We start from the raw sequence: 27,227 nt of genomic DNA on the forward strand, positions 1-27,227 counted from the left end.
GGGCTGAGGACCGCAGTCCTGGCAAAGGTGTGCGGAGCAAGAAGCAAACGCGCCGTCCGGGTTCTCCTTGGCTCGCTGCTGCCACCTGGCGTCGGAGGCCCTGATCTCCAGTCCTGGTGCCCCGGCCAGGAAAAGGCTGGGCGTTGAGCTGTGCGCCCTGCCCTGTGGCCCTGCCAGTGCCTGCTGGGTCAAAATAGCCCCGGACCTGGCAGCTGGTATCTGTGGCACAGCACGGGGACCCAGGCAGGTGGCAACCGCAATGCAAGCAGAGGTGGGCAACAGCTCTAAAGCGGTCCTGTCAACACCAGAAGACACAAGACTGAGGTATTTAGGCCAAGTGACCACATGTCCCACCTGTCACTGTCCATGGGGTCCCCTCGGGAAGGCCGCGGGCCTGCCACCGAGTGGCGGTTTACAGCCCATGGGCCTGGGTTTGGTGGGGGAAGTCGGGGGTTTTGACCTTCTGCACTAAGGGCAGATTCCCTTAAAAATGCCTCTGTGTGCGGAGGTCTCTCTTCCCTCCCTCCCCGCGCCGGCTTGCAAGCTGAGGAAATGCGAGTTCCTGAACATGCAAAATACGGTTCTAGCTGCCAAACAGCCTGCAAGACTTAGCTCGACCCGTCACCTGCCTCGTGGAGCCCTAACTCCCTATCCGGAAATCTCTCTCTGGAGCCACTCTTCTTTCTATAATCACCACTTAACTTTGCCATTGATTAGACTCTGTATCCCCCAGGTCTCTCTCCTGCAACTGGAGCGAACACTTCGGCGTTATTCCCACAGCGCCCAGCTTGGTGCTGTGCACAGAGAGGATGTGCAGTGTCTGGCAGGTGACTCAAGGAAGGGAAACAACGAATCCTTTTGTGAAATGCAGTCTTGCCAGATTGGCTTAGATTAAATCCTATTAGATTCCACCTAGTCTGGGGTCAGCCGGTGGGGACTTGGGGAGGCCTCGGGATTCTCTCCCTAGATCTCGCGAGGCCTAGTGCGGTCAGGAGAGCATTCTCCCACCCCTGGGTTCCACGCCAATTTCCGGGCGACCCATCCCAGAGGAAAAGGTCTCTCTGCGCCATTCTACCTCTGTATGCACTAGCTGATCAGAAATACGGTCCCTTCAAAAACTAGACAAGTGCTAGAAAATATATATATATACAGAACATATATAGAAAACATAAACTACCCTCAGCCTTAGGAATGCCACCCAGCAGTGACAGCAGAGTCTCTGTGGCCTGCACGTGTCACCAGCAGAACCCACCGGTGAACGTGCCCTCTGCACCTTCCCACTCCCATTCGGAACCCGGCCAGGGCCTGGCACCCCGACGACCCAGGACAGCTGTTGATGAGCTCGATCACCACAGGTAGCCGGACCCCAAGCCTCACGAAAGGTCCTTGGTAAATTGCAGACCAGGGGACCAGCCAACCACTGTTTCTGCCACACAGCAAACAAGACATTGCCTCTCCAGGAGACAGGTAGATCCCAGAGAAAGCAACACAAAGATAATTCACTTTCTAGAACGGTCGCCTAGGAGCAGGCGCAGTGAGATCTCCTTGGAATCTACCCTCTGCTGACCAAGGCAGGGAAAGCCCTGAACTTAGATCATGCCGTCCCAGGCTGAAGGGCCGACACAAGGGGGGATCCACTGGCTCCCAAAGCCGCCACAGCACCGACTCCAAGCCCAGACTTCCACAGCTGCCCTGGCTCAAAGGGGAGGGGAGCGAGGTCTAACCAGACAAGTCCCATTCCTGCTCTTCCGCTTCCACTTTCCAGGTGGGGACCTTCTCCCTCCGCTTACGCAGCCTGGCGGCTGGCATTCCGTCCAAACTGTGCTCTAAACAGACAAGTCAGACGAGGACACGGAAACCAGACCGGGCCACACTTCATAAGTCCACCAGGAACTACGCTCAAAAGTTATACAAATATTGGTCCATGGGTCTACTTTCGTTTTTTTTTTCCTACCTCTGATTTACAAATTCAGAGAATATCTAAAGGTCAGAGCTGGAAATGATCTTGGAAACCATTCAATCCAACTCCCCACTCCCTTTTCCCATTTTACAGAGGACCTAGAGAAGTGACACGATGTCCCAAATGACACGAGCGTGCACACAAAGGCAGGGCTGGGCCGAGAACCAAGGCTGCTGACTCCGGGCCCGGTGCTCCTGCTGTCTTGTCGATGCTGCCCCGTGGAACCGCGGCCAGCGATTTCCACTGGTCACTCAAACATCACACATGGAATCCACTCAGTGAGGCGGGCCCACGGGAAGGGATTCCCTGCAATAAAACAGTATCTGTTTCCCGGCTGTGCTTGGCTCAACGGCCCCATTCGTCTTGGTGAAACTGCGGTATGTCCTAACCCAGTGGATTTTTTTTTTTTTTACTCTGGAAATGCAACACACCTGGTACCTGCCCCTTCCTCCTATCTTTTATAGTGGTTTCGCCCTTCTTTTGAAATACCCAAGAATTTGTCAGTAGAGAAGGGGGCAGGGTGAGCTGCCCCTACGAGCACCAACAGGAGGCCACCCTGCAGGCCAGTTCCTAACGAGGACAGGGGGTGTGGGAAGTCGCTCGGGGCACTTTGCTCCCGGGTGCTCGCTCTGTGCGCCCCTGAGTCTAGAGCGGACGGCCCCACTCAGCAGCTGCAGGGGTGACGCCGTGTTAGGAAGAACTGCCGCGCCATCCTCCAAAGCCCACCGGGAAGGGCTCCCCTCCTGAGGCCGCGGGGACAGTAGGTGGCCGGACCCCCAGGGCCCAGGCTGTGGAGAGAAGATGATCCATGTGGTGGTTTCCTTCCAAGCCCACGGTCTCTAGTCCTCCTCTGAGCCCCGCCTCCCAAAAAGCCAGGGCCACACGGCCACCTGCTTTTCCTTTTTTTTTTTTTTGCTTTAGATGCTTCTGGTTCCATCGCTGGGACCTCAAAGAAGCCCACGGTCTCAAGGCGGACGCTGAAGTCACGGGCTGAAGACACTGTTTTCAGTCCTTTTCCTGGTGGCTGTACACCAGATGTTTCCGCCCCGCGTCGGCCCGCTGTGCGCAGTGACGCTCCGGGGCCCAGATGACACGGGAAGCCCCCGCGGCCGGCGTCTCAGCTCCAGCCCCAGCCCAGCCCAGCCCAGGCCTTCATCTCTGTTCTGCAGCTAAAACGTTCCCTTCTTCGATGCTCTGCAGCTGGAGCCTCTGACTTGCGACAGTCCTGCTGCCTCGACGGCCCCCGAAGCCGGCCCCCGGGGCGGTCCGAGCCGCGGACAGGACCCCCGGCAGGGCCTCCTCCCCGAATAAGTTGATCTTGGCTTCCGCCTCGATGGCTTTGGCCAGGCTGGCTGCGTAACTGTCCAGGGACTTGTGTACGTCGGCTTTCACGTGCAGAATGGAGTTCTTGGCGGCTTCTGAGGGAGAAGGCAGAAGGGAGGTTAGCCCAGGAGCCGGGACCAGCGACTACCCCCGGCACATGCCTGCCGTGGCTCAGCTGTCCCGGGGAGGGGACGCAAATGGAGGGCAAGGGCACGGGTTTTGAAGTCAGAGTCCGTAGGGTGAAAGCCTTGACTCCCCGACTTCCTACCTGGAAAATCTTAGAAGAGTGGTTTGATCTAGCCTCGGTTTCCTGAACTGAAAAGAGAAGGCAATTAGACACCTCTCATTTCACAGGGTGACTGTGATCATTAAATGAGACCACTCTTTCTAAGATGCTTAGAAAGGCCTGATAAACACTTTCTAGCATTATTCATCAAAATTTTTACATCTTTGAAAGAGTCCTCCGGTCCTTTCGCTCCCTGAAGCAGTGTACAATCGACAGCTACACACTTGCAAAACCGAGTACCATCCCTCTCCTCTCCACGCTTGCTCGGAGCTTCCCAAGGTCGTGGAGAACCTCAGGGCGGGAAGTGACGTTAAAGGTTCAAGCCCCTACTGAGGATTAGAACCCCTGACAAGTAAAAGGACAGAAGTGAGGGAGGTGGCCGTTCTGCGTTGCACCCACTGCCCCGTTATTGTTAATGTCAGCCTCACGCCCATCTGTCTGAAAATCTGGGGGGGCCCTCACCCTCCTGCCCACCTCTGCTGGAGAGGGGGCGACTTGCAGGCCATACTCCAAGAGGGAAAAGCGTGGCGGGACCTCTGGCCTCCCTCTGCCTGGCCACTCACTCTCGGGGAGGGGACTCCCCGGCAGGGGCCTGGCTCTCTAATTGCCACCTCCACAAAGCAGGCCTGATGGGGCAAGTTGGGCTGGGGTTGGGGAGGGGTTCAATTCACCTATTCTGTGAAGGGTCATACATTATAGAACCCATGCGGCTGGCAGTCCAAGGTCTGTTCTAGAATCTGCTTTATCTACCTCTCTGACCTCCACTCGTTCTGAGCTCGGGGAGGCAGCGGAAGAGATGTGATTAATTACGAACCCAACTCTGACAGGGCCATTGATTTTCACAGCCAGCATTTCTGAAGAACTTAGGTCTTAAAGTCCCTGCACTCCCGTGCCACACCCCCAGCCCAGGCATGCTGGTGGCTGTCCTCACCGGTCTGTGGGCAGCCTGGGCGGCTTATTCGTCACCCTCCTAATTAGCATGCTCCCGAGGCCACTGGGGTGCTGGGGCTGAGCTGGGAGCAGATGCAGTAGAAAAATGCAGGGCCTGGACCACCGCAGGGCCATTCCCCTCGTGGGACTCAAGTGCCATCGCAGCTTCAGAAAGGGTGACAGGCAAGATGGCAGCTTTTGCTCCAGGAACGTATTAACAGATGCACTCACTGGGCCGTTATTTCCCTTTCCACAGGAGGAAACTGAGGCTCGGAGGGAGCGGGGTCAGATTTACAACCACGCATCACCCATAGAGGAACGAAACTAAGAGAAAGGGGGCTCGGCGACCGTTCTGTCCAGCAGGCAACCTCCTGCAGGCGGAGATGGGACTCAGAATCCGGGCTGTGTGGGGGGAGGCCTGAAGCCACCACCCGCCCAGCCTCCGAGAGTCCCGCGAAGGACTCCAGCGAGACCCTCAGGGCCGGGAGGAACCAGGGGTGGGCAGGGGCCACGGCTCTGGGACGGGGCAGGGCTGAGTCGAGGGATTTCCCTACGGTCCTTTCCTCTCCCCTGTTCTCTTGAAGCCATCTGTCACAGAAACCCACCTTTGATTTGTTCCACCTCATCCTCGAATGTCACCGAGCTCCTTCTCCTGGGCGGGCAAGTACAGTGGGAGGGAGGGTTGTCGTCAGACGTGTAGTCCTCAAGCAGCATCACATCCGTCCCTAAAACAAAGGGCCGACTGTGCACCCAAACCAGCAACACCAAGTCCCCCCTTCTCCCCTCCCTGGGCACCCCGGCCCCCTCTGTCCCATTCAAACCCATAACCAGGGCACCAACTGCCCTGCGGCATCTGCCCACCGAGCACCTGTCGTCCTATTCCACGGAGTCTGCAGACAGCCAGTGGGGCTGCTCCGGCCACATGGAGACAGCAGTAAGGCTGCCCAGGGCAGGGGGTTAAGGGCCGCAGCAACCATGACCCAGATTTGGGGTCTGCCAGGCCCGGCGCGGAGGGGAGAGGGCGCACGCCGAGCGAGGACAGGGTCCTGTCAACAGGAACTCTGTATCCTGAGCTATTCTTACCGTCTGGATTTCTACCACAATTAAGATATGTTGCACTAAATTAACATTTACAACTTGAAAATGCAAAGTTCTTTGGGGATCAAAAAAGGATTAAAAATATACCCTCTAATCACTTCGTGGTCTTTTGGCTAAGATCAAGTGTAGCAAAAATATTCCCCACACCTAAACAAGTGGGGAAATGAGGGCAGAGAGTCCAGGAACTCGCATCAGAGAGAGCCGGGCAGAGCGGGGCGTGGAGGGAGATGGGGCAGAGGGCAGGGAGGGCTGGGGCGGGACCTGTCACTCAGCAGTGCCCCGGCCAACCCTGGGACCAACGGTGGCCCAGCCTTGCTCTCAGCTGCCAGCTCTGACCCGCAAGATCTCGGCGCTCGGGAAGCAGAAGAAAGGAGGCCCGGAGCTCCTCGCCTGCTATTTCTCCGCCCGGCAAAGGTGCGAGGACCTGGCCTGTGGCAGGGGCCGCCCTTCGGGAGGCACCGGGATGCGGTGGACAGACCTGGCACCAGCAACGGGTCATCCAGGGCCTCGTGCCGCCCACGGCTGCAGCACGGGATCACCCTCGCCCGCCTCACAGAGTCGCTGCGCGGATTCTGAGTGCAGATCCGTAAACATTTAGCCCAGTGCCTGGCCCACAGCAGGGGCTAAATCAATGGCAGTCATCACTACTAGGGACACTAAGAACTGCTAACAAATGACAGGGCTGGCACCCACGCCCAGGTCCTGTGACCCCACGGCCCGTGCTCTTCCCTCACTGCTTGCGCTCGGCCACCACCCACCTACTCTCCGGCTGCGCCACCCCTTCCTCAGAAAAGCCTCGCAGCCGTCCCTGCGTCCCCACCCCACTCCGCTGTCCCCAGCTGCAGAGAGATGGGGGCTCGGGGCGCAGTGCCGGCTGCCCGCTGCCGTGCTGTGTTCCGCTCGCGGCTTCCAGCCCCAGGATTCAGCCCCGCTCCCCTCCCCACCCCTCCACGCCCCAGCGCAGGGACACACAAGCCGGCCCCAGGATGGGCGGCAGACGTGGCCAGGAGACCTGGCTCTTCAGCAGTGCGAAGCTGCAAGGCCCTCCCGCCTCTGCCCACGTGCCCCTCACCCAGGGCCTCGTGTGGTTCCCGACACTGCCTCGGAGCCAGCGAGTGCCAGGAACAGGCTCTGACACCTGAGGGAGGAGCAGCCCTGGGGGTGCAAGATCCCTTGGCAGGGGCTGGGGGGCTGGTGGAGGACCGTGGTGGAGACGCGCCTCTGCAGGGAGACCGGGTTTCATCTCACAGGGCGCCAGAAACGAATGAGGACGACAAGGCTCGCCGGCCTCGCTGCAGGGCGTTCTCAGACGGAGCTCCACGTTCATCATGCCCTGCTACCCCACACACAGCGCCCTGGCAGGGGGTCTTACCCCGCTTCACACACCGGGGGACTCTGAGCGTTTAGAAAGAGGTCACGCAACTTGCCAAGATGACCCGGCTCCTGCACCAACCGGAGAGCGACAGGCAAGGCTGACGCCAGGGCCCGCCGTGGGCAGCGGTTGCTGTGCTTAGTGACAATGCACGCTCGGTCAGCATTCCAACCGTGCAAAGGCTCCGCTCGCTTTGTACCGCACCATTGCACTGTGGGGCTCAGAGAACAGGAACTGAGATCCCCGTTTTACAGAGCGGGAAACTGAGGCACAGGAGAGCTGAAAAGTCAAAGCCAGGACTGGAAACTTAGACTCGTCGTTCTTGCCCTGGGCCCTTCCCCCCCCCACCCCCGTGGGAAACGTCGCTCCACCACATCGCCACCGGCATCCGGGAGACACACAGGTGAGGGGCTCACAAAGCATGACGGTACCTGAGTCCTGCGAGCAGCTGAAGCCAGTGTCCCCAGTGCTGCTGCTGTGCCCCAGGGGCTGTCCGCCTGCCATGAGCGCCGTCAGGTGCGGGGACAGGCCCAAGTCTGAAAGGCAAAGTTGGCGTTGAAGGCGCGACCGCTCCCCGCCGGGGCAGGTGACCGTCCCATCTGGCTTCCCCGCGACTGCCCCAGCCCGCCCTCTGCTCCCGCTGCTCCCCTGGTGACATCTGCTCTCAGCCCCCAACGACAGGCCACGCGAGCTGCTCCTGCCCCACGCGCCCCTTGTTCCCGTCCCAGCGAGTCGGGACTCGCCGGGCTCCCCAGAGGGGAAGCTGCCCCGACAGTGTCAAGTACCAAGAAGGCAAGTGGGAGCCGAACCGTCTTCCGGGGTCTTCAGTGACACGATCACCTCCTGAAATCCGACTGGAACACCAAAAATGGATTTTTTTAAAGAGGCTTACAACCCGAAGGGGAGGGAATTCCTAGAGGCTGGAAAGCAGACGGGTGAGGGCAATGAGCTGACCCAGGGGCGCGAATGGCGCTGGCAGTGGGGAGGCCCCAGCAGCTCAGGAACTGGGGGCCCAGGGGACAGAGAGTCCCCACGGGAAGCAGCGGGGCCCTTCCCCTGCTCTCCGCAGTCTGGGCTCCGGGCACCTGACCTCGTGTGGGTAGGAGAGTGGAGAGAGTGACCCAAGGGCACAGCTGAGGCAGGTGACACGGTAAAGACTGAGGGAACAGTGAGGATCCACGTGTTCATCAGAGGGACCCTGGCCCCTTGTCCACGCAGCCTGGGCTGGGCACTGGGGAACTCTGCCCCGGGAGAACCCACCCGCCTTGAGAGAAGACCTGAGAGCCGGGTGCCCGTGAGACAGCCCTGCCAGGCCGCCCCTCAGTCACGGCCTCGCCACGGCTTTCCCTGCGGGGCCTCGCTATCAAAGGCAAAGGGACAGCCCAGATCACTAGGCATTTAAGGAAAGGTACTAGCATGAAAGACGGAGGTGGGAAAAAAAGAAAAAAGAAAAATGGGTCTCAGAAGAGACAATACAAGGAGCTTATAAGAAAGCAAAACAAATTATAATTGGGTGTCCTCAGAAAGTTGAGAAAATAAGGAATCCACAAAAAAAGAGTTGGAAGCTATAAACAAAGGAACATGGAGATAACACAAAAGCTCTGAATGCTTAAAAATATGGCAGAAAAAATTGAACCCCTCAGATCTCACGAGGAAGACCTGCTGCCTGGCAGGCCGAGTGAGATCAACCAGGGACAATCGCGTCCTGCAGCGCACTCACAGGTAACAGAGACCTCATCCTCTGCTTTCATCCTAACGCTTCCGAGGGCACAAGGCTCCAGAACACGCTCTCCCTTCTTCCCTGGCGCCATGGAGGAAATGGTGGCAGGGGAGGAAATGGCCGCAGTAGAACCTCCTGCTCATCCCTGTCCCTTACTGGGGGTCGGCATCGGGGCTGGGACCAGAGAAGACCCACACCTGCCCCTGCACGTGACTAGCCCCTCCAGGGCCTTGGCCCGAGAACACGACTGGGCTCACAGGACGTCTGGCTTGGGGAGTGGAGCCCGTGGGGCCATTCCCTGCCAACTGGGACAGCTGAAGCCACAGTGGGTTTTGGATGCCATCTCTGAGGCTGCGGTGAAAGCCAGGAACATGTCTGGGTCTCCCCCAGTGGGCGGAATCACTGGAGCCAGACCCATGTGGCTCCGCTGAAAGGTCTGGAAGCAGGGGGGCCAGGTGGCATCCCTCTACTCTGTGTCTACCCTGCACTCACCCCTGGGATTTTTCACAGGAAACAGTATATCCACTGGGCTGGGCCCAACCCAACCCCTCAAAAACAAACAAACAAGAAAGCACAAAGGCACAGCCCCAGGGAACAGGTCCACGGCTCCCCAGAAGGGAACAGTGGGTAAAAGTCACAGCACCCTTGAGGAACTAAGAGAACGGGGCACTTTGAAGCAAGAGGACGACCTCCAGGTGCCACCGGGAAAGGAACTTGGAAAAGCAAGGGAGAAAAATTCAAAGGCTCTGGGGTCTCCCTGCCCCCCGTCCAGCCCAGACCCCTCCAAGAAGAACCTGCAGTGAGGCGTGTCCCCTGGGTAACTGTGAGCAGGGCTCTCCTCCCCCGGGATGTCCACTCACCCATCAGCCCCAGGTGAGAGTGGCATCTGGAGGGGCTGCCTCCCGCCTGGCCCGGGCGAGGGGACGCTGGGCTGTCCGGCCCCGGCCGCAGGGAAGGGGCTGGATCTGCCGGCGAGGGCTGCCGGAGGGGCTGCGTGCCCCTCCCCCTGAAGGCCTCTCCTTGGCTCCAGCGGCCAGTGGCCACCTGTCAGCTTTGGATTTGTGTTTTGGCATCTTCAGACCAAATGCTGGCATTCAGCTCACCTTTCAGCACTCGCAGCCACTGTCCCCGCCGGGGCTGACCTGTCCACCGTTAGGTAGCGCTGCCCGGCAACCTCCAGGCAGCCCGGAGATCTGACCCCAGGTGACCCTCCCTGTGGGAATCTGCTAATGAGCCCTCGAAAGCAGGAGGCATTCGGTGGCCGGTGACTGCTGGCCCCGCAGGGAAGGCCTAAGCACGTGCATGTCCTCAGTCTGGGGAGAACACAGCGCGGAAACCAAAATCCATCCATTACGGTTTAAACCCATGACGTACGAAGTAAACGCCGTCAAGCGCTTATGGCACTCCTGACATCCGAGTCAGCTGCGAAGCTCCCGATACGTGTGGCCGTCTGCCTCTGCCTTGCTCGTGCGCACTCTCTTAGGGAAGTTTATGATTCCGTTTACCGATTGCTTTGGTTAAACCTTCCCAGGTACCCACACAAATGGAGAGGAACAAAACCAAACAGACGCTCCCAGTCATTTCTTGCTGGCTTTGGAACAGACCTCATCATCTTCCTCACCCCGGGCCGAGGGCAGCCACTGGCAGGACAGGTGACCTGGGCTCGGGATCTGCTGCAGATCAAAGCGATGCCCACAGAGGGCGCGACACGGGGTCTGGGCAGCCCTGGCTCCGACAGGGGGACCAGGGCCCTGAGGCGGAGGCCGGGGCTCTCCTCCAGATCGGGGAGTGGGGGGGAGGTGGCACTCCTGGCGTGGACAGCACAGGGTGCGCGGCGGGGCTGGGCGGCCTCATTCTGCTTTGGTCCCTGACTCTTGCTGACGCTTGGTGGCCTCCTCCAGGGGGACAAGGACCTTCTGGGAAGAACCACAAGGATCCCCCCACTCCCATTCCTGGGTGAAGCCAACGACTCGGAACCCATCATCCCACCAGGCTGCTTTTCCCTAAGAGAAGACGAGACCGCAGCTGCCCGGGACTTGCCAGCGCGACCATGGCTGCCACTCCCGCCTGTGCCCACGGCCCCGCCAGCTCTTCCACGACAGTCACAGGGACTCGTATGGAAAATCCTGGCCCCAAAAGCAAATGCTTCTTTTTGTTCTAGCTCCCCTTTCCTCCTCCATTCTCTTTCCTCATTTTTTTTCCTTCCTCATTCTTAACTTCGTTGAAATAGAAAACATCTATTATTTCTTGCCAGGAAGACCAGAGACTTTACAAAATCTGAATGAGTAAGTTAATCGGGGAGATGAAGCCAAACATTGAATGTACTGCGGATCACAAGTGATGCGTGGAAATGTGGGTTGCAACTAACTGGCAGCGGGTGGGCGGTTCAGTGTTAAAATACTGGGATACAGAGAGATTTTCCCCCACTATGGTCAAAATAAAAAGTCCCAGGCTTCCTTTTTTCCCCAAGAAATAACACTCCATCATCCATGAAATTCCAGTGATGCTGGTGTCTCAGTGCCACCTGAAAGGATCTCCCGTCATCACTGCCACTCAGTATTTATAATTACGAGTCATTATTTCTTTCACCCTTCTGAGACCTCTCATTTCATGAAGAAGAAAAATTAATGAGAGCGGTTTGAAGAGATGCCTGAAGTCATCCAGCAAGAGATTAAACCTGCAGTCCCAACGCAGCGCCCTCAACATCTCTCTTCCAGTGGCCTGGCCAGGTGACAGTGTCCCTCTAACCTGGTGCTGAAAATCCAGCCACCTCCCTTCAGAACAACATGGTAATAACAGCAGGAGGCAAGACCCCCCACCTCGTGCTGAAAACAGTGGGTGAAGGCTGAAGGGGAAATAGGAAAGCTGAAGGGAAACAAATTTGCAACGTTGAATCTCCTCTGCTGTATTTATTAATTACAACAGAAAAATTAGTGACTTGACAGTGGAGAAAGCCGACAGACAGCACCTTACCTAAGAGATCCAGGGTAACGTAACTAGCAATGAGGCATATTGACAATGTGTCCCCTGACTGGATGCGCTAAGAAGAGCATATCACCCCTGCTGCATTCTTGCCAGAAACATAAAACCTCACCCTAATCTTGAAAAGCATCAGACCAAAAACACACAGTGAAGGGCACTCTACAAAATACCTGAAGAGCCAGGCGCGGTGGCTCACACCTGTACTCCTAGCACTCTGGGAGGCCGAGGCAGGAGGATCGCTTGAGGCCAGGAGCTCAAGACCAGCCTGAGCAAGAGTGAGACCCCATCTCTACCAAAAATAGAAAAAATTAGCTGGCTGTGGTGGCGCATGCCTGTAGTCCCAGCTACTCGGGAGGCTGAGGCAGGAGGATCACTTGAGCCCAGGAGTTTGAGGTTGCAGTGAGCTAGGATGACGCCATGGCACTCTATCAGGGGAGACAGGGTGAGACTCTGTCTCAAAAAAGTAACTAAACAAACAAACTTGATGAGTACACAAGTGTCAATGTCATAAAAGATAAGGAAATTGTCAAAGATTGAGAAGGCAACGGGAGATATGACAACCAAAACAATGTGGGTCCTAAACTGGATCCTGGGACAGAAAAGTACAGTAGTGGAGCAGCAGGTGAAATCCGAATCGAGCCTGTAGTTAGCAGCCCTGCCCCAGCGTCGCTGCCCTAGGTTTCAGAACTGTGCTATGCTTATGCAAGATGCACTACAGGAGGAAGCAGAGTGTGTATAGGAATTCCCTGTACTGTTTTTCCAACTCTTCTGTAAATCTAAAATTATTTCAAAACAAAAAAATTTAAAAAAAAAATCTAACTCCTAGACTAGATTAGATAGAACTAGAGTAATTCCTCTGGGTCTCATCAAAGGTGGTAGGACCATGTCCAGAAACCTGCGCCCTCGGGCCCGTCACCAGATGGGGGAGCAGCCTCATGGACACGAGATGGTGACATCTCAGTGGAGGCTGAGGTTTGGCACTGACACCCCTGAATCGTCAAGGACCGTACGAGGAGACCCCTGTGAGGCCAGGCCCAGGGTGGAGGACAGTCGAGGACAGGGGGTAGGGTAGACCGGCAGCTGGGTGGACAGGAAGCGAGGACAAGAGGAAACACGGGAAGGAAAGGACTTGCCAAGAGGGGGGAGCCTGGTCCAACACCGGACTCTCCTTTCTCTAGTGAAGAAGTAACTACACTCTCCAGAGCAGCAGACCAAGGCTGGGGTTTCAGAAAACAGATTTCTGAACAGTGACATTCCCTGCCTCATTCTCCTGGGATGCACATTGGGAGCTCCGCTGGCCTCATCAGCACGGCCTCGAGCTGCTGAGTGACAGAAAGCTGCCTGGGAATCCCAGTGGGTACCTAGAATGTTCCTTCCCCAGAGGAGTCTGTGCTTTGAGCCTTGAGGCCACAGTCAGTCTCAGGACTCGCCCTTCAACAGGCAGCGTGGCTGAGAGGACCCCAGCTTACCCTGCCGCAGGGCGCGTGTCCCTTTCCCAGCGAGCCCCCCGTTACCTGTGATCCTGTTGGAGATGCTGAACAGCCTGGACGTCCTCCGTGGCTGCACGAACGGTTCCCGGTAATACCGGTCCCCGAAGCACATGCCCAGCAGTTCCTTGCGAACCGTCTTGTTCCAGAGTCCGTAGATCAGGGGGTGGCAGATGGCGCTGGTAAAGGACAGCCACGTGGCCCAGGTCTCCAGGGTCGGGGAGACAGAGTTCTTCCCCCAGAGGGCCTCGGAGGTGATGACAACCATGTAGGGCCCCCAGGTGACCATGAAGGCTCCGATGACCACCAGGATGGTGATGAGGGCTTTGCACTGGTTGGCAGAGTAGACCACACCCTGGAAGGCGTTCCTCCTGCTGCCCGAAGAGGAGGTGGAGGTGCTGGAGTTCTTCCTCCCCGTCCTCTGGGCATCCTCCTCCGCGATGACCACTGTGCCACAGTGCACCTTGCGGGCCTTGACCCTGGCCACGCGGAAGATGAAGCCGTAGCACACCAGCATGACCAGGAAGGGCAGCAGGGCACACCAGGTCTGCCAGAAGGCGGCGTAGCCAGGCCCCCGGTGCCAGGCGGCCACACACATCCACTTGAACTCGTCAAACTCCACGGGTGACCAACCAAACAGGGGTGGCAGGCAGCCGACGAGGGAGTGAAGCCAGATGTAGACAAGCGCCATCACAGCCCGGTTCCCCGTGATCTTCATGGGATACACCATGGGGTACAGGACGGCGTAGTAGCTAGAAAAGGATGGAGAGGGCGAGAGAGAGGGGTCAAAGGGAGAGAGGACACCCGGGGTGGGCCCCCGCTGCTCTCCTGCCCAGGAGGCTCTGCTGCATCCGCGGGACGAATGCTGGCGGCCCCTTCTCCCGGTCCTCGGACACGCTATCGACTGTACCATGCTTCCCGGTCCTGCAAGACTCTCCACGAGTGAAGAGCTGGACACCAGCAAGAACAGAGCTCGGACAGTCCCGTTTCCAGGTGGCGACACCAGAACCCATTCCTATTTGGAGGTGTGGCCAGTCTCGAGGCATCTACAGGGGTCCCCGGGGATTACGCACTGGGCCAGGTCAGTTCTGCTGTTGTTCACTGAGGCCAGTTTCCAGAGGGGTCATTAAGAACCACAGTGATGTCTAAGGACTACGGGCTTCATTCACTCAGCAGACATCTACCGAAGGCCTGCCACTTGCCAAGTCCCATGCTGTGATCTGAAACTGCAGCCGAGGAGCCGTGGGGAAGACAGACACCTAAGCAGAGTGTGACAGTCTGGAGCGGTAAGGCCCGCGCTGAATCCTCACAGCTCTGAGCAGGGGTGTATCATTATCTTCACCTTACAGATAAGGACACTAACGCAGAGAAAACGCCAAATAACCCACCGCAGATACATGGAGGAAACAAGACACAAACCCAGGCAATCTGACTCTATGATCCACACACACATGCCCAGCAATTCCTTGCAAGCCATCATGTGCCGGGGTCCGTGCACCAGGGGGTGGTTCCCAATCGCTTGGTGCTGTTAAGGGGGGGACAGGCCAGGAGTGCTAGCGATTCAAACTGGCGGCCCCTCATCCGGACTGGAGGGCCGGAGCAGGTTCCCTGGGGGAAGCGATGCTCCAACCCGTGTCTGGAAAGGCCGGGGACACTGGCCCACGACCAGCGCAGGCAGAAAGCTAGCCTTGGCGAGGCATGGGGACGGAAGTGAGCACTTGCTCAATGGGGAAGCTGCATGGAGCACAACCAGGCAAGAACAGAGTGCGAGGTGCAGAGAAGAGACCAGAAGCCAGCCGGGCGGGCAGGCGCCAGGGTGCCCAGAGCCTTGTAGGCCTAGATAAGGACGGGCCCTTTAACCGGAATGGGTGGGAGGACTCAGACCGGAGGGTTGACCGCAAACCACCACCCTCCCCACCCAGACATTTTATTCAAGGGAAACAAGACCTTCCCCTGAGGGCAATGTGCTGAGGGGAAGCGGTGGCCACACTAATGCTGCCTGGTACAGCCAGGACCTGGGGCAATGATTGTGGCTACATGCCTCACACGTCACCTGGGAAACCGCCTCCTCCACGGGGACCTTCCTGAGTCACCCTTGGGCACCAGCAGCTGAACTGCCACATGCTGACTGGGCCAAGCCTGAGGCTGCTCTGATCTCGGGCTGCGAGCTCGAGATCTAGCCTGGGAGGCGAGCGCGTAGGTGTGTGGGGCCTGAGGACAAGCCGGGATCACGGTGTGGGTTACAGAATCACTGCACGCTGGCCTGGGCTAAGACGATTACTGTCCTACACTGATACCGGGTTTGCATCTTGCAAAGGCCATGCAACCCAATGGAAAAAGCATGCCTTTGGAGTTGGACATTCAAGTTCAGATGGAAGTTTGATGTCTGCTAGCCGTGCGACCTCGGGTAGCTGAGTTAGCCTCTCAGAGCTTCCGTTCCTGCATCTGCAAAGTGGACATTACAGAACCCCCACCACAGGTCTGCTCCCGGAACGAATGGGGCAGAGCGCATAAAAGGCCTGAGTCACACCCACTCTTCAAAGGCAGTGGGGACAGCCTGTGTCCTGCCTGACCACTGACCTCTCCCCATCCCCCCTCCCCCGAGGATGGAAGCCTCACATTGCTTGTACTCCTGCAAAACTCCCCTGACCCACGCGGGACACTGGGCCCTTCTAAGCCCCGGGGGATGAACAAACCACTAGAGTGGTCTCCTTCCCGTTGCCAGGTGGGCTGCTGAAACATCGTTCCGGCAAATGGAAAGTGAGGGGGTTTTGCTAGGGTGGGACTGGGGCCAGGGGACGGGCTCTAGGGAAGGTTCCTTCACTTTCAAACAGAAACAAGACAGAGATTTCTACTTTCCTCTGTCCCTTTAAAGAGCGCACGGGCGCTCCAAACTCAGACACCTCAGGCCGGTGTACAGCTGGGTGTGGGAGGCCAGGTCTGGCGAATGTTAGCTGTCCTGGTCCTTTGACCAACCCTGTCCTGGCAGTCGTGAACGTGATTATGATTCATGCGCCGTCCTGGGCCAGATCTCCTGGCTCTTCTCAACACCCACTTCTTATTATTACTTTATGGCAAGACTTCTCCTTTATGGTAACAGATGTTTCTGTCACTCGCTGGCTGAGGATCGGGCACCGCCAGTTCCCGTGGGACATGACAGTGATTCCTCCCAGCTGAGTCCTGAGTCCCGTCAGCACGCCCGGGCAGCGCAGCTGGGTGCTGGCTCCCTTGGGGTCAGTCTCCTAGAGTCCAGAAAGCCCCGCAGGCCACAGCCCTGCCCAGGTACAGCCACACCCTCCAGGGGTTACGTTGTATTTAGTATTGGGGGGAGGGGCAGGGGAGAGAAATTTATGTACATTGAAATGCACGAATCTATACCTCTATTAAGATACAGAACATTTTCACATCTCCCAGAAAAAAAAAAAAAGGGTTTATGTGTTCTCAATCACAGACCTGAAACTTCTTTTTTTAAGCTGAAGCCTCATTTAGGACCAGTTGTAGATTCAAAGGAAAACACAGAACTAACGAAACTCCCTATTCCCCTGTGGGTTAATACAGGCCAAAGACAGGGGTTTCCTTTTGCTCCTGTTCTCCTGTCTTCTGAGGCTCTCAATCTTTTCTCTAACTCATCATTAGACGTGAGCCCAACCACAACCCCTGAATCCACAGGAGGATTTCATGGTGTCACATGTAACCGGAACGTTCCAGCACATAGGTGTTCCAGAGGCTAAGCTCTCCTGCCACAAGACCAACCAGTTCCATTGCAATCCCTGCTTTTAATAAGGTGTTGTCACTTAAAACACAAAATCTAAGCCAACTCCGGCTACCTCGGGGCAAACAGATTAACTTACACTGAACAATCTCCTAAAATCACTAGTAATCTTCGCTCTCACTACCCTTCCCATTGTTCTAGCTACTTTCATGTTTTGAAATTCTATTTTTAGACCTGCAGTTTCATCCACCGAAAATGGAATGAGAATATAAGAACAATTTTACAAGCACCCGGCATCCTGGCAGCTTCACAGCTATGCTAGAGGTGACCGCACGTTACAGACTTATTCATAGTAATAGTTACAGACTTGGTCACAGTGACACTCTTCATGGGTGAAATGGCACCCCCAGCTGGCCCTGTTTCCACTCGGCTGGTTTAGGATGTTGACACTGCAGTGTGAATTTCACTCCAGGCAGCCATTCTTTGTATATTCTGTCTTTGCTCTCTTTTCATGGGGCTACAAAGAGGGACATTTTGGGCTCCTCTGTCCAACCAGTTTGACAGATTTCTTTAGCTAGGACTCTCACCTGGGAACCCCTGGGGATATGTGGCAATGTCTAAAGATATTTTGGGTTGTCTCAACTGGGGAGGTGCTCCTGGCGTCAGGTGGATAGAGGCCAGGACGCTGCTATAGATCCTACAATGCACAGGACAGCTCCTCCCCACAGAGAATTGCCTGGCCCCAAATGTCAACGGTGCTGACGTGGAGAAACCTTGGACTGGCCAAGTCACGATCATTTCTGTGAACATAAAAATAGTAGTTGGTCCAGGCAATTTGTGTCTGCAAGCCACCTGAATGACCAATAATCAAAAGTAAATTGCACCTGCCATTAAAATATCTGAAGACACCAAATCTCACAGCATTTATATATTTCAGTCATACAGATCTGGCCAAAGCACTGTGAATCCACCTTGTGCAAGGGAAAATGAACTATTTTCCAGAGATAACCAGGCCTTGATAAGTTGCCACGGTAGTGAGGCAGCAGTCCTTTCTCCACCAGCTGCTCTGTCACTGGTAACCCTGGGGCCAGGCTGTGGGGCCCGGGGAGCCTGGATTACGGCCCTAGTGGGAGGAAGCTGTCTGTGTCCCACCGTTGCCCCGGGGGCTCCAGCCGTGTCAGACAGCACACACTCCGCACACGGCACGTGCACGTCCACCACGGTCGGTCTATTCTCCTCCTCTGCATTCCCACGGCACCTTAGACCTCCTGGCATTGTATACACATCATACGGTCCCGAAGATATCTCACCACATGCCTGCCCCCCTACACTGCGAATTTCTCAGCATGTCTATTCACCTCATTCAGCTATGTATTCCCAGCATCAACCACTGTGCCAGGCATACACTGGGTGCTTAATAAATGCTTACCAACTGAATAAATAGAGGCCGCTCCTTTAGTTGGAGGGGCCCCTTCCCCCTCTCCCATGCCTGTGCGATACCACTTGCTACTTAGGACTCGGCTCAAATGCTATGAATACGCCCACAGGATGGAACACCACATAGCCACTAAAAATCACATTCTTGAAGGGTATGTACAGATGGAAGGAAATGCTCATGATCACGTGTTAAGCTAAAAAAAAAAAAAAAGCGGGTCACAAAACCATACATTTTCCATGAGCCTATTTCAAAAATTTACTGTATACAACCCAAAATTACTAGAGCTAAATATATTAAATATGTAAACAGCGATTGCTTCTGATTGATTAGATTCTGAGTATTTCTTATTTCATTCATTATATTTTCTGCATTACTTTTATTACCGGAAGAAAAAAACACATACAGAGAAGCTGTTCTTATAAAGTCCAACCCCTGTCTGCGATGAAAAAAGTGACTGTCAGCAAAATCCTAATAAACCACTGCCAAAGCCCATGAGACCTGTGCAGCCGCCCCTGACGGCACGACGTGGGCATCGGAAGGACCTGCGAGAGGCAGCAGAGGAACGTGGCAGAGCCAGACCTCCCTGTGCTCCAGCCATGCTGAGCGGGGAGCTACCCAGTTTTCTAACAGTGCACGCAGCCCCTCCCAGGTGCCACTGTCTTCCTTCCCCCACTCTGCTGCCAGTCCTGGACTGTGAGGAGCGACAGTGTTTCCTCTTTGGGCTCCACCAGTCGAGCTCCGGCCAAGACCAAAGCCAGCCGGGGCAGGCAGCCGGCTGGGGAGCAAGAGCGGCAGAGTCAGCGCCCAGCCCCAGAGCTACTCTTGCCCTTTGCCTTCCTCACCTTCTGTTTCTTCACCTGTAACCTGCGAAATGGAGGTTTCTAGAACTATTTTTTTAAGCAATGGAATCTGTTTTAACAGAATAAAATTGTGTGCAATATGGACAGTAAAACGAGACATGCCTGGTTGCAGAGACGGAGGCAGGGGCAGAACTCCGCGTGCTCAGCCTCCCCGGCACAGGCCCCTGACACTCTCCCAGGGAGCTAAAGCAGTGGGAAAGTCACCGCACCTGGTCATTCTGTGACCCCTCAACTCCAGGTCGGAGGCAAGCTTACCGGTCGATGGCAATGACCCCGAGGGTGAGCATGCTGGCCGAGCTGATCAGCAGGTAGAGCAGGGCGGAGAAGTTGCACCAGACCACGCCGAAGATCCATTCCCTGCGGATGCAGCTGGTCACCACGAAGGGCAGCACCAGCACCGACAGCAGGAAGTTGGACAGGGTCAGGCTGAAGACGAACTTGTTGCTCAGGGTGAGGAGGTAGGACTTCTTGTACAAGGTGACCACGATGACCAGGTTGCCCAGGCAGACAAAAACGGTGATGACAATGATGGCGATGAACTCAGTGACAATAACGCCCCCTTCACCGGCCTCCTCCGCGGTGAGGTTACGCAGCTCCTTCCTGTGGCCGAGGGAGGAGCTGAGGCTCATGGTCAGTGCGCCCCGGCATGGGCTGGGCAGAGCATGCTGGACAACTGGAAGAACAAGATGCATCAAATCACAACGTCTCTGCTTCACAACAGAGGAAGCGGAGGCTTAGAGAGGTTAAGTGCCGTGCCCCAGGTCACCAGCTGGTGCAGAAACCCTCAGCCAGTCTTCCCCACTCAAGCACTGCATAAGTGGCCTATTTTCTACAACCAACTTTGTGTGGGATTCACTGTGTCCCTGGGGCGATTTCCTCCTCCGTCTGAACCACCCTATCCATTTCCCCCGGCCCAGCGGTTCAAAACCTCTAATGTGCTTAAGAGTCCCCTGAACGCCAGAAGCCGACACTGGAGCTGCACCATGAGATTCTGGTGGCAGAGATCACAGGTAAGGCCCAGGCAACTGCATTTTAAACAAGCAGGCTGGGGCAGGGTGCAGGAGCTTGTCACAGGTGGCCCATGGGAGACACTTTGCAGACTGTTGCTTTTAGACCCTTGCTCCTCAGGGTGGGCCAAACGGGCGGGATCAATGTCACCTGAGAGCTTACCAGAGAGGCAGAATCTCAGGCCCATCTCTAACTTACAGAATCAACATCTGCATTGTAAGCCCATCCCTAGTTAAGTTGTGTGCACATAAAAGTTTGACAGCAAGATTACTATAGGAACTGTTCTGAGTTCCCTGAGCAGGGTTTTAATCAAGTACAGTTTACACAGCGGGGTCGTTACTGCCCTCGTCAGCCGTGGCGGGGGAGGGCAAGCGCTGACTGTTAGGGTAAGTGGAGGCACCATCCGAGGTCTTGGCCCTCAGACACCACTGTAAGGGGCAGTCCCTGCTTTCAGGACGCTGGCTCGGGATCTTGGCTAGAACTCAAGGTTGACACATTCCAACATTAAATCCTACAAACTAATGTTCCTCAAAAACTCTTCACATACTTTCGTTGGCAAAAAATCCCACAGATCACTTTCCCCAGCTGCTCTCGCTCTTGGCACACAGAAGAGCCCAGAAGGAAAGACTGCTTTCCGCAAGGCAGACAAGAACGCCGGTGCCTCAACTGCCTAAACAGCGGAGGACGGTCCCCACACCCCTCCTGGCAGATCTGTGGCCTCTCTCCAAACACTTGGCCACAGGAGTGTGCGGATTAAGAAGGCAGCCCGTCCCCTTCCCGCAGTCCTAAGTGCCAGTACGGACGTGTCCCTCACCGTGGGCCTGACTGTGCTGCAGGTCAGAACCACTGACCCTGACCCTCCTATCCGAGCAACAAACAGTTCCAACCCCTCTTCCACTTGGCAGCCTTCAAATACTTCAAAAATTACTTGCTTTCCTTCTCCAGATTAAATTTCTCCAGTTCCTGATCATTTGTCACTATATGGTTTCACTGACTCGGCTTCCCTGCTCTGGACTTGCTCCCAGATGTCTACAACTTTCTTGATTTGTGGTCCCCAAAACCGAACATCCCATTCTGGATGTGGTCTGAGAAGTGTCAGGTCCAAAGGGGCAATGTTCTCCACGATCCGGATAATCCCCTTCCACTACCCACTCTCAGAATACATTTTCCTGTAACACCTACATCATTTTGTTGGGCTTATATAAGTGTATGATCAACTAAGACCCAAAGTTTATACATATATGAATCTCTGTGAAGGCAGATGTCCCCAATTGTGAACATACGGAATTAATGTTTTCAAGCCTAAGTACAAAACATTATTTCTACTAAATTTTATTTTGTGCATTTTGGCCCATATTTTCAGCCTTCTAAAATATTCTGAATTTTGATTCAGTTACGCAACAAATTGGTCACTCCAGCTTTGTGCCATGAATATACTTTATAGGTATGCGTTCTATCTTGGTGTCTCTGTAGGTTGTTTATGGTTTTTGTCTTTTGCTGGTGAGTTCTGGGTTTTGTGGACCCTTTAAGCAAATTATTAATTGATGTCTCACAATAAAGTTTCTACAAAATCATATTATTCTTGAGTTAACTGAACAAGGGGTAACACGGGGATTAATAAAATAGACTTTGAGTTGATCTCATAGAAGTAAAAAATAGAACAGAGGATGCTAGAAGGTGGGAAGGACAGGGGAAGGGTAGGAAGGGAGAGATTTGTTAAAGGATACAAAATTACAGCTAGATAGGAGGAATAAGTTCTAGTGTTCTATATCAGGGCAGGAGGACAACAGTTAGCAATAATATAGTTTCAAGTAGCTAGAAAGAGGATATTAAACATTCTCAACACAAAAAAAGATAAACTTTTGAGATGATGGATATGCTAATTATCCTGATCTGATCACTACATATTATATGTATGGAAACATCACTATGTGCCCCATGAATATGTACAATTATTATTTGTCAATTTAAAAAATAAAATTTAGGCTGGGGGCGGTGGCTTCATGCCTATAATCCTAGCACTCTGGGAGGCTGAGGCGGGAGGATTGCTCAAGGTCAGGGGTTCGAGACCAACCCGCAAGAACGAGACCCCCGTCTCTACTAAAAATAGAAAGAAATTAGCTGGACAACTAAAAATATATGGAAAAATATTACCCAGGCATGGTGGCACATGCCTGTAGTTCCAGCTACTCGGGAGGCTGAGGCAGGAGGATCACTTGAGCCCAGGAGTTTGAGGTTGCTGTGAGCTAGGCTGATGCCACGGCACTCACTCTAGCCTGGGTAACAAAGCAAGACTCTGTTTCAAAATAAATAAATAAGTAAAAATAAAATAAAATAAAATTTAAAAAAGAACAAAACAGACTTTGAAACACTAGACAAATGAAATAAGGGGAGAAAATATTTACAACTAATATCACAGATAAAGGACTAATCATCCTAAGTTATAAAGAATTCCTAAGAAAGAGAAAAACAGATGAAAAACCAGAATAGGAAAAGTGGCTAAAAGTCTGTTACGGTTTGAATGCTTGTCCTCTCTGAAACTCATGCTGGAACTTAATCCCCAGTGTGGCAGTATTGAGAGGTGGGGCCTTTGAAAGAGGTGACTGGGTCATGAGGGCTCTGCTCTCACAATCCATTCATGGATGAACGGGCTAACGGGCTGACAGGAGTGGGACTAGTGCCTTGATAAGAGGAAGAGAGACCTGAGCTAGCACACTCAGCCCCCTCGCCATGCAATGCCCTGTGCCACCTGGCTGGGAGTCCCAACCAGCAAGAAGGCCCTCACCAGGCCGGGTGCGGTGGCTCACGCCTGTAACCCTAGCACTCTGGGAGGCCGAGGCGGGCGGATCGCTGGAGGTCAGGAGTTCGAGACCAGCCTGAGCAAGAGAGAGACCCCGTCTCTACTAAAAATAGAAAGAAATTATCTGGCCAACTAAAAATATATATAGAAAAAATTAGCCGGGCATGGTGGCACATGCCTGTAGTCCCAGCTACTCGGGAGGCTGAGGCAGGAGGATCGCTTGAGCCCAGGAGTTTGAGGTTGCTGTGAGCTAGGCTGACGCCACGGCACTCACTCTAGCCCGGGCAACAGAGCGAGACTCTGTCTCAAAAAAAAAAAAAAAACTTGTAAAAAATAAAATTTAAGTGTACAAAGTTAAACATCAACCACAAATATTATAAAAATGACTAATTTGGGAGCTTTAAACACAAGATGAAACTAAAATACTAAAAAAAAAAAGCCCCCTTTTTACTTTCAATTCACAAATAACTATATATATTTATGGGGTACAATGTGATGTTGATATATGCATATGTTATAGAATGATTAAATCAAGCTAATTAACATAGCCATGACCTCACATACTTATTATTTTGTGGTGTGAACATTTAAAATCTGTCTTGGAAATTTTGAAATACGTATTACATTGTTAACTATAATTACCATGCAATGCAATAGATCTCAAAAACTTACTCCTCCTGTCTAACTGAAGATGAAAGCTCTTAAAGGTGTGAATGGAGTAAAAATATTCCAAGTTAGTACGTACTCAGAGCAGAGACTTTGGGAACAGCTGTTTGCCCAGCACCTGAACAAGTGCAAGGTAGACAGTACTAACTCAATAATTATCTGTTCATGAACGCCTTCAAAACTTTGCCATTGTTAGGCCAGGTACAGTGGTTCACGTCTGTAATCCTAGCACTTGGGGAGGCCAAAGTGGGGGATTACTTGAGGCCAGGAGTTTGAGACCAGCCTGAACAACATGGCAAGAGACCCCCTTCTCCATAAAAAACTTAAAAAATTAGCCGAGCGTGGTGGTGTGCCCCATAGTCCCAGCTACTCAGGAGCCTGAAGCAGAAGGACCGCTTGAGCCCACGAGTTTGAGGTTGCAGTGAGCTATGATGATGCCACTGCACTCTTAGCCCAGGACAACAGAGAGAGACCCTATCTCAAAAAAAAAAAATAAATGAAAGAAGTCATTGTTAACTCAAATACGAATATTAACATTATAAAGGTAACTACTAAAAGAACAAAAATAAGATGTAAAACTTCCGGTTCAGGAGATTGGAAATAAAGGGAATAAAGTACTAGCTGACCTCCTTACTCTCCGGAGGCCCTATTAGCAGGCGCCCCAGTGAACTGCAGAATCAGAGAGCCCAGGGTTGGCTGCAGTCCTTGAGGTCTTCTGGTCCAACCCTCTCCAGGAGGCAGAGGGGGAAGGCAGGCCAAAGAGCTGCCCACCCAGCGAAAGCCCAAATCCCAGTCTGTGCCAGGAGGCCTGGAATGGAGAAGGCACAAGCCCCAGCACATCCCTCAGGGGTGTATCTTTAAAGAACAAGGGCAGGGATTTGGAATGCCCCAGCCAGCGGAGGCTTCCTGGCAGGCAGCCAGTTTACCCAGGGCCTGACAAGCCAGGGCCCATTGGATGGAAGAAATTCAAGGGTGACTCACATTTCCAGTCTCCTGGGTAGTTAGTTCTGTTGCCAGACACAAAGGTGTTTCACAACTCCCACACTCAATGCATCCTTCCCCGGCCAAACAAATCACCTTACGCTGCCTCTCTGAGAAACAACTAGACAGTAACACAAATCCATCAGAAATTATCCCCGAGAGAGAGCTCTCCCTCTCAGACAGCTCACCAGCGAGGATGAACACTCACTCGCCTTTGCCACGACAGCTCAATGTGTTGTGGTCACTCCTCTTTTGGGACGGCCTTCAGTCTTGTACAAAGATAGTGCACTGTCTGCTGGGTTACACTGCTGGCAACAGCCTCACGTCCTTCAAAGCTAAATCTTGCCACTCAAGTCAATGATCAATATCATTGTGGGTTAAAAAACAAGGCAACATGGTAGAGTACTAAGACGGGAATCCATTGTTTCATAAACTGGTTTGCATAATTCCCAATAAATAATTTCAGAAATGCCTTGAGTTGAAAGAATAGGTTCTCTCTCTTATTTAATTGTATAAATTTGGATATTTTGTAGTCTCACCTCATATTTTTACCTAGAACTCTTTGATTTTGATTGGCTTACAGGGGCTTTCTTCCTGCTCACGTTGCAGCCGCCCTGTGCTCGTCAGAAAGATGGTGCGGCCTGATGGTTAGGGGTATAGAGTCTGAGGCCAAACTGCCTGGGTTTGAAGCCTACCTCCTCGACTTTTTAGCTATATAAGCCTAAGGAAATGAGTTGACTTCTGTTTCCTTGCCTTTAAAATAAATACTATTGTCTTCATAGAGTTACTGTGAGGACTGAGTTTATTTGTATAGAGTACCTAGAACGGCATCTGCTAACCAATGTACCTTCACTGCAGGCTAGTGTGACCATTTGAAGAGTTTAACCTGATTTTACTTTGGGAAATGATCTTTCCTTTATATCTGGCCTACCCTTCCTTTATTTTTAGGCCATGTGATTTGGGTGAAGCCAACATCACCTCCACTCTATGGGTCTCTCTTGACCTAGGTTAATCTCGGGTGATTAGTCTAGGGACAGTCACACGACACGAGGCCCAGGACTTTGGCTGAAAGTGCTAGAGGGCAGACTAGCTCACCAGAGGGCTGGCAGTCTGACGAATGTGAGCCTGGGGTCGCGGCAGCTGGCCATCCTGGAGGCCAGGTGGAAAGAGCTCACCAGCCAATAGAGCTGGGAGAACGAGAGCACAAGGTGAGGGGAAGGTGGGAGGGACACAGGGGAACCTACCCACAAATGCCGATGATAGGATTTGAGATTCTGAATCTTTTTGTTCTTCTCAGTTGCATAAGCCGGTCGATTTTTTCTTTCACTTGTGCTAATTTTGCTGAGTTTCTATCACTTGCAACTTAAAGAATCTTGGCTCATATTCCGATGCATCATGACCTACAGGCAGCACGTCAAGATTGCACCTCTATGGACATGGGTGCCAGAACCTTCCCTTTCTCAAGCGTAGGCTGTCTGTCTCCTCAGGCACTGCCCTGACACCTCAGCCTCCTCCTTGGAATCTTCTTACCCTTTTCTTCTTCACGCGAACCTTGCCAGGGAACTCCGGGCCCCAGTATCGTGGACTCTCCTCCTATGGCAGCACAGAGAAGCTTTTCACCCTCACAGTGAGGTCTGTTTGGCTCAGAAAACCCGTGTCCCAACCCACAAGCCACTGCAAGGGAAAGGGAGACGTCCCCCAGCTCCACATGCCCCTCCTCAATGGGGCCATCGCAGGCCGGCCTGGGGGCCCGCAAGCAACAGCATGCGGAGGTCGGAAGGACCCCGATACCTCTCTAATGACACACCTGTCCTCCCCAGCATGCTGCTTGGGAAGAAATAGTTTCTTTTATCCTGAAGTTCTCTCCTGATAACCTTAACTCTGCCTGGGCGAAGCGGTGGTTCACTTCCTCCTCCGCAGCCGCGGGCCACACCACTTCCTTCCCGCTCCGTGCAGCCCGCAACCAGTTTTTATGAGGAGCTGACCAGCCTGAAAAGCTGGGGCCACCAGATGTCCTCTTCTAAAGAGGTCAAATGTGAACACGTAGGGACATAAGCCGTGCAACAGACCACCCTCCAGGTGAGGAGCTTTTCCCAAACAGCCCCTCCAACAAGCCCAGGTGCGGCCCCTGCGCTGTTCTGGCCGCACGCTCAGGGCCCCTTCATCTCAGCACCTCAAAGCACGTTACACACATCAATCACGAGCTAGGGTGAGGACGGGGGTGGAGCTGGGAAGAAGGTTCTGCACTTAAGGTAACTGAGATGAAGAGAGTGAACCCCCGCCCCCGTCCCACCCATAAACCGGGCCACACAGAAAGAGATCACAGGGTCCCCGGGTCTCCGCAGCCACGTGTGCAAACAGCCAGGTGCTCTCAGCCAAGGCTCCCTCCCTGCACCCCCCCATCCCTCCCCGCCACTCACCCGAAAGCTGTCCCAAAGACGGCAGGTACAGGGGCTTGGCCTCTGCAGCCCCGGAAGGACGTGCCCACCCAGCCGACCCAGAGCCTGTGGCAATGCACAGCGCTCTGCTCCTGTCCCCACCAGGGCACCACAAGTCCCCCAGCATCCTTTCTCAAACCTTCTCGCTTAACACGCGGAGCAGGTC

The 27,227-nt window shown here is 54.0% G+C and overlaps 1 protein-coding gene across 2 annotated transcripts; it reads right to left on the reverse strand.

The window, feature by feature from the left end:
• Nucleotides 1-504: 504 nt before the first annotated feature.
• On the reverse strand, nt 505-24,697 carry GPR161 (G protein-coupled receptor 161). 2 transcript variants are annotated; one of them, XM_045546643.1, is made up of 6 exons: nt 24,624-24,697; nt 19,424-19,841; nt 13,186-13,910; nt 7,401-7,505; nt 5,105-5,224; nt 505-3,378 (listed from the first exon to the last, which is right to left on the reverse strand). In XM_045546643.1, exons 2-6 carry the CDS (start codon nt 19,795-19,797, stop codon nt 3,113-3,115), a joined length of 1,590 nt encoding a protein of 529 aa, XP_045402599.1. In that variant the 5' UTR covers nt 19,798-19,841; nt 24,624-24,697; the 3' UTR covers nt 505-3,112. The 2 variants fall into 2 exon arrangements, with proteins under 2 accessions (XP_045402599.1, XP_045402598.1); XM_045546642.1 differs by lacking the exon at nt 24,624-24,697 and having other exon boundaries at nt 19,424-19,904.
• Nucleotides 24,698-27,227: the final 2,530 nt, after the last annotated feature.

Source organism: Lemur catta, chromosome 3, assembly GCF_020740605.2.
Source record: "Lemur catta isolate mLemCat1 chromosome 3, mLemCat1.pri, whole genome shotgun sequence".
In the NCBI taxonomy this organism is placed as follows: Eukaryota; Metazoa; Chordata; class Mammalia; order Primates; family Lemuridae; genus Lemur; species Lemur catta.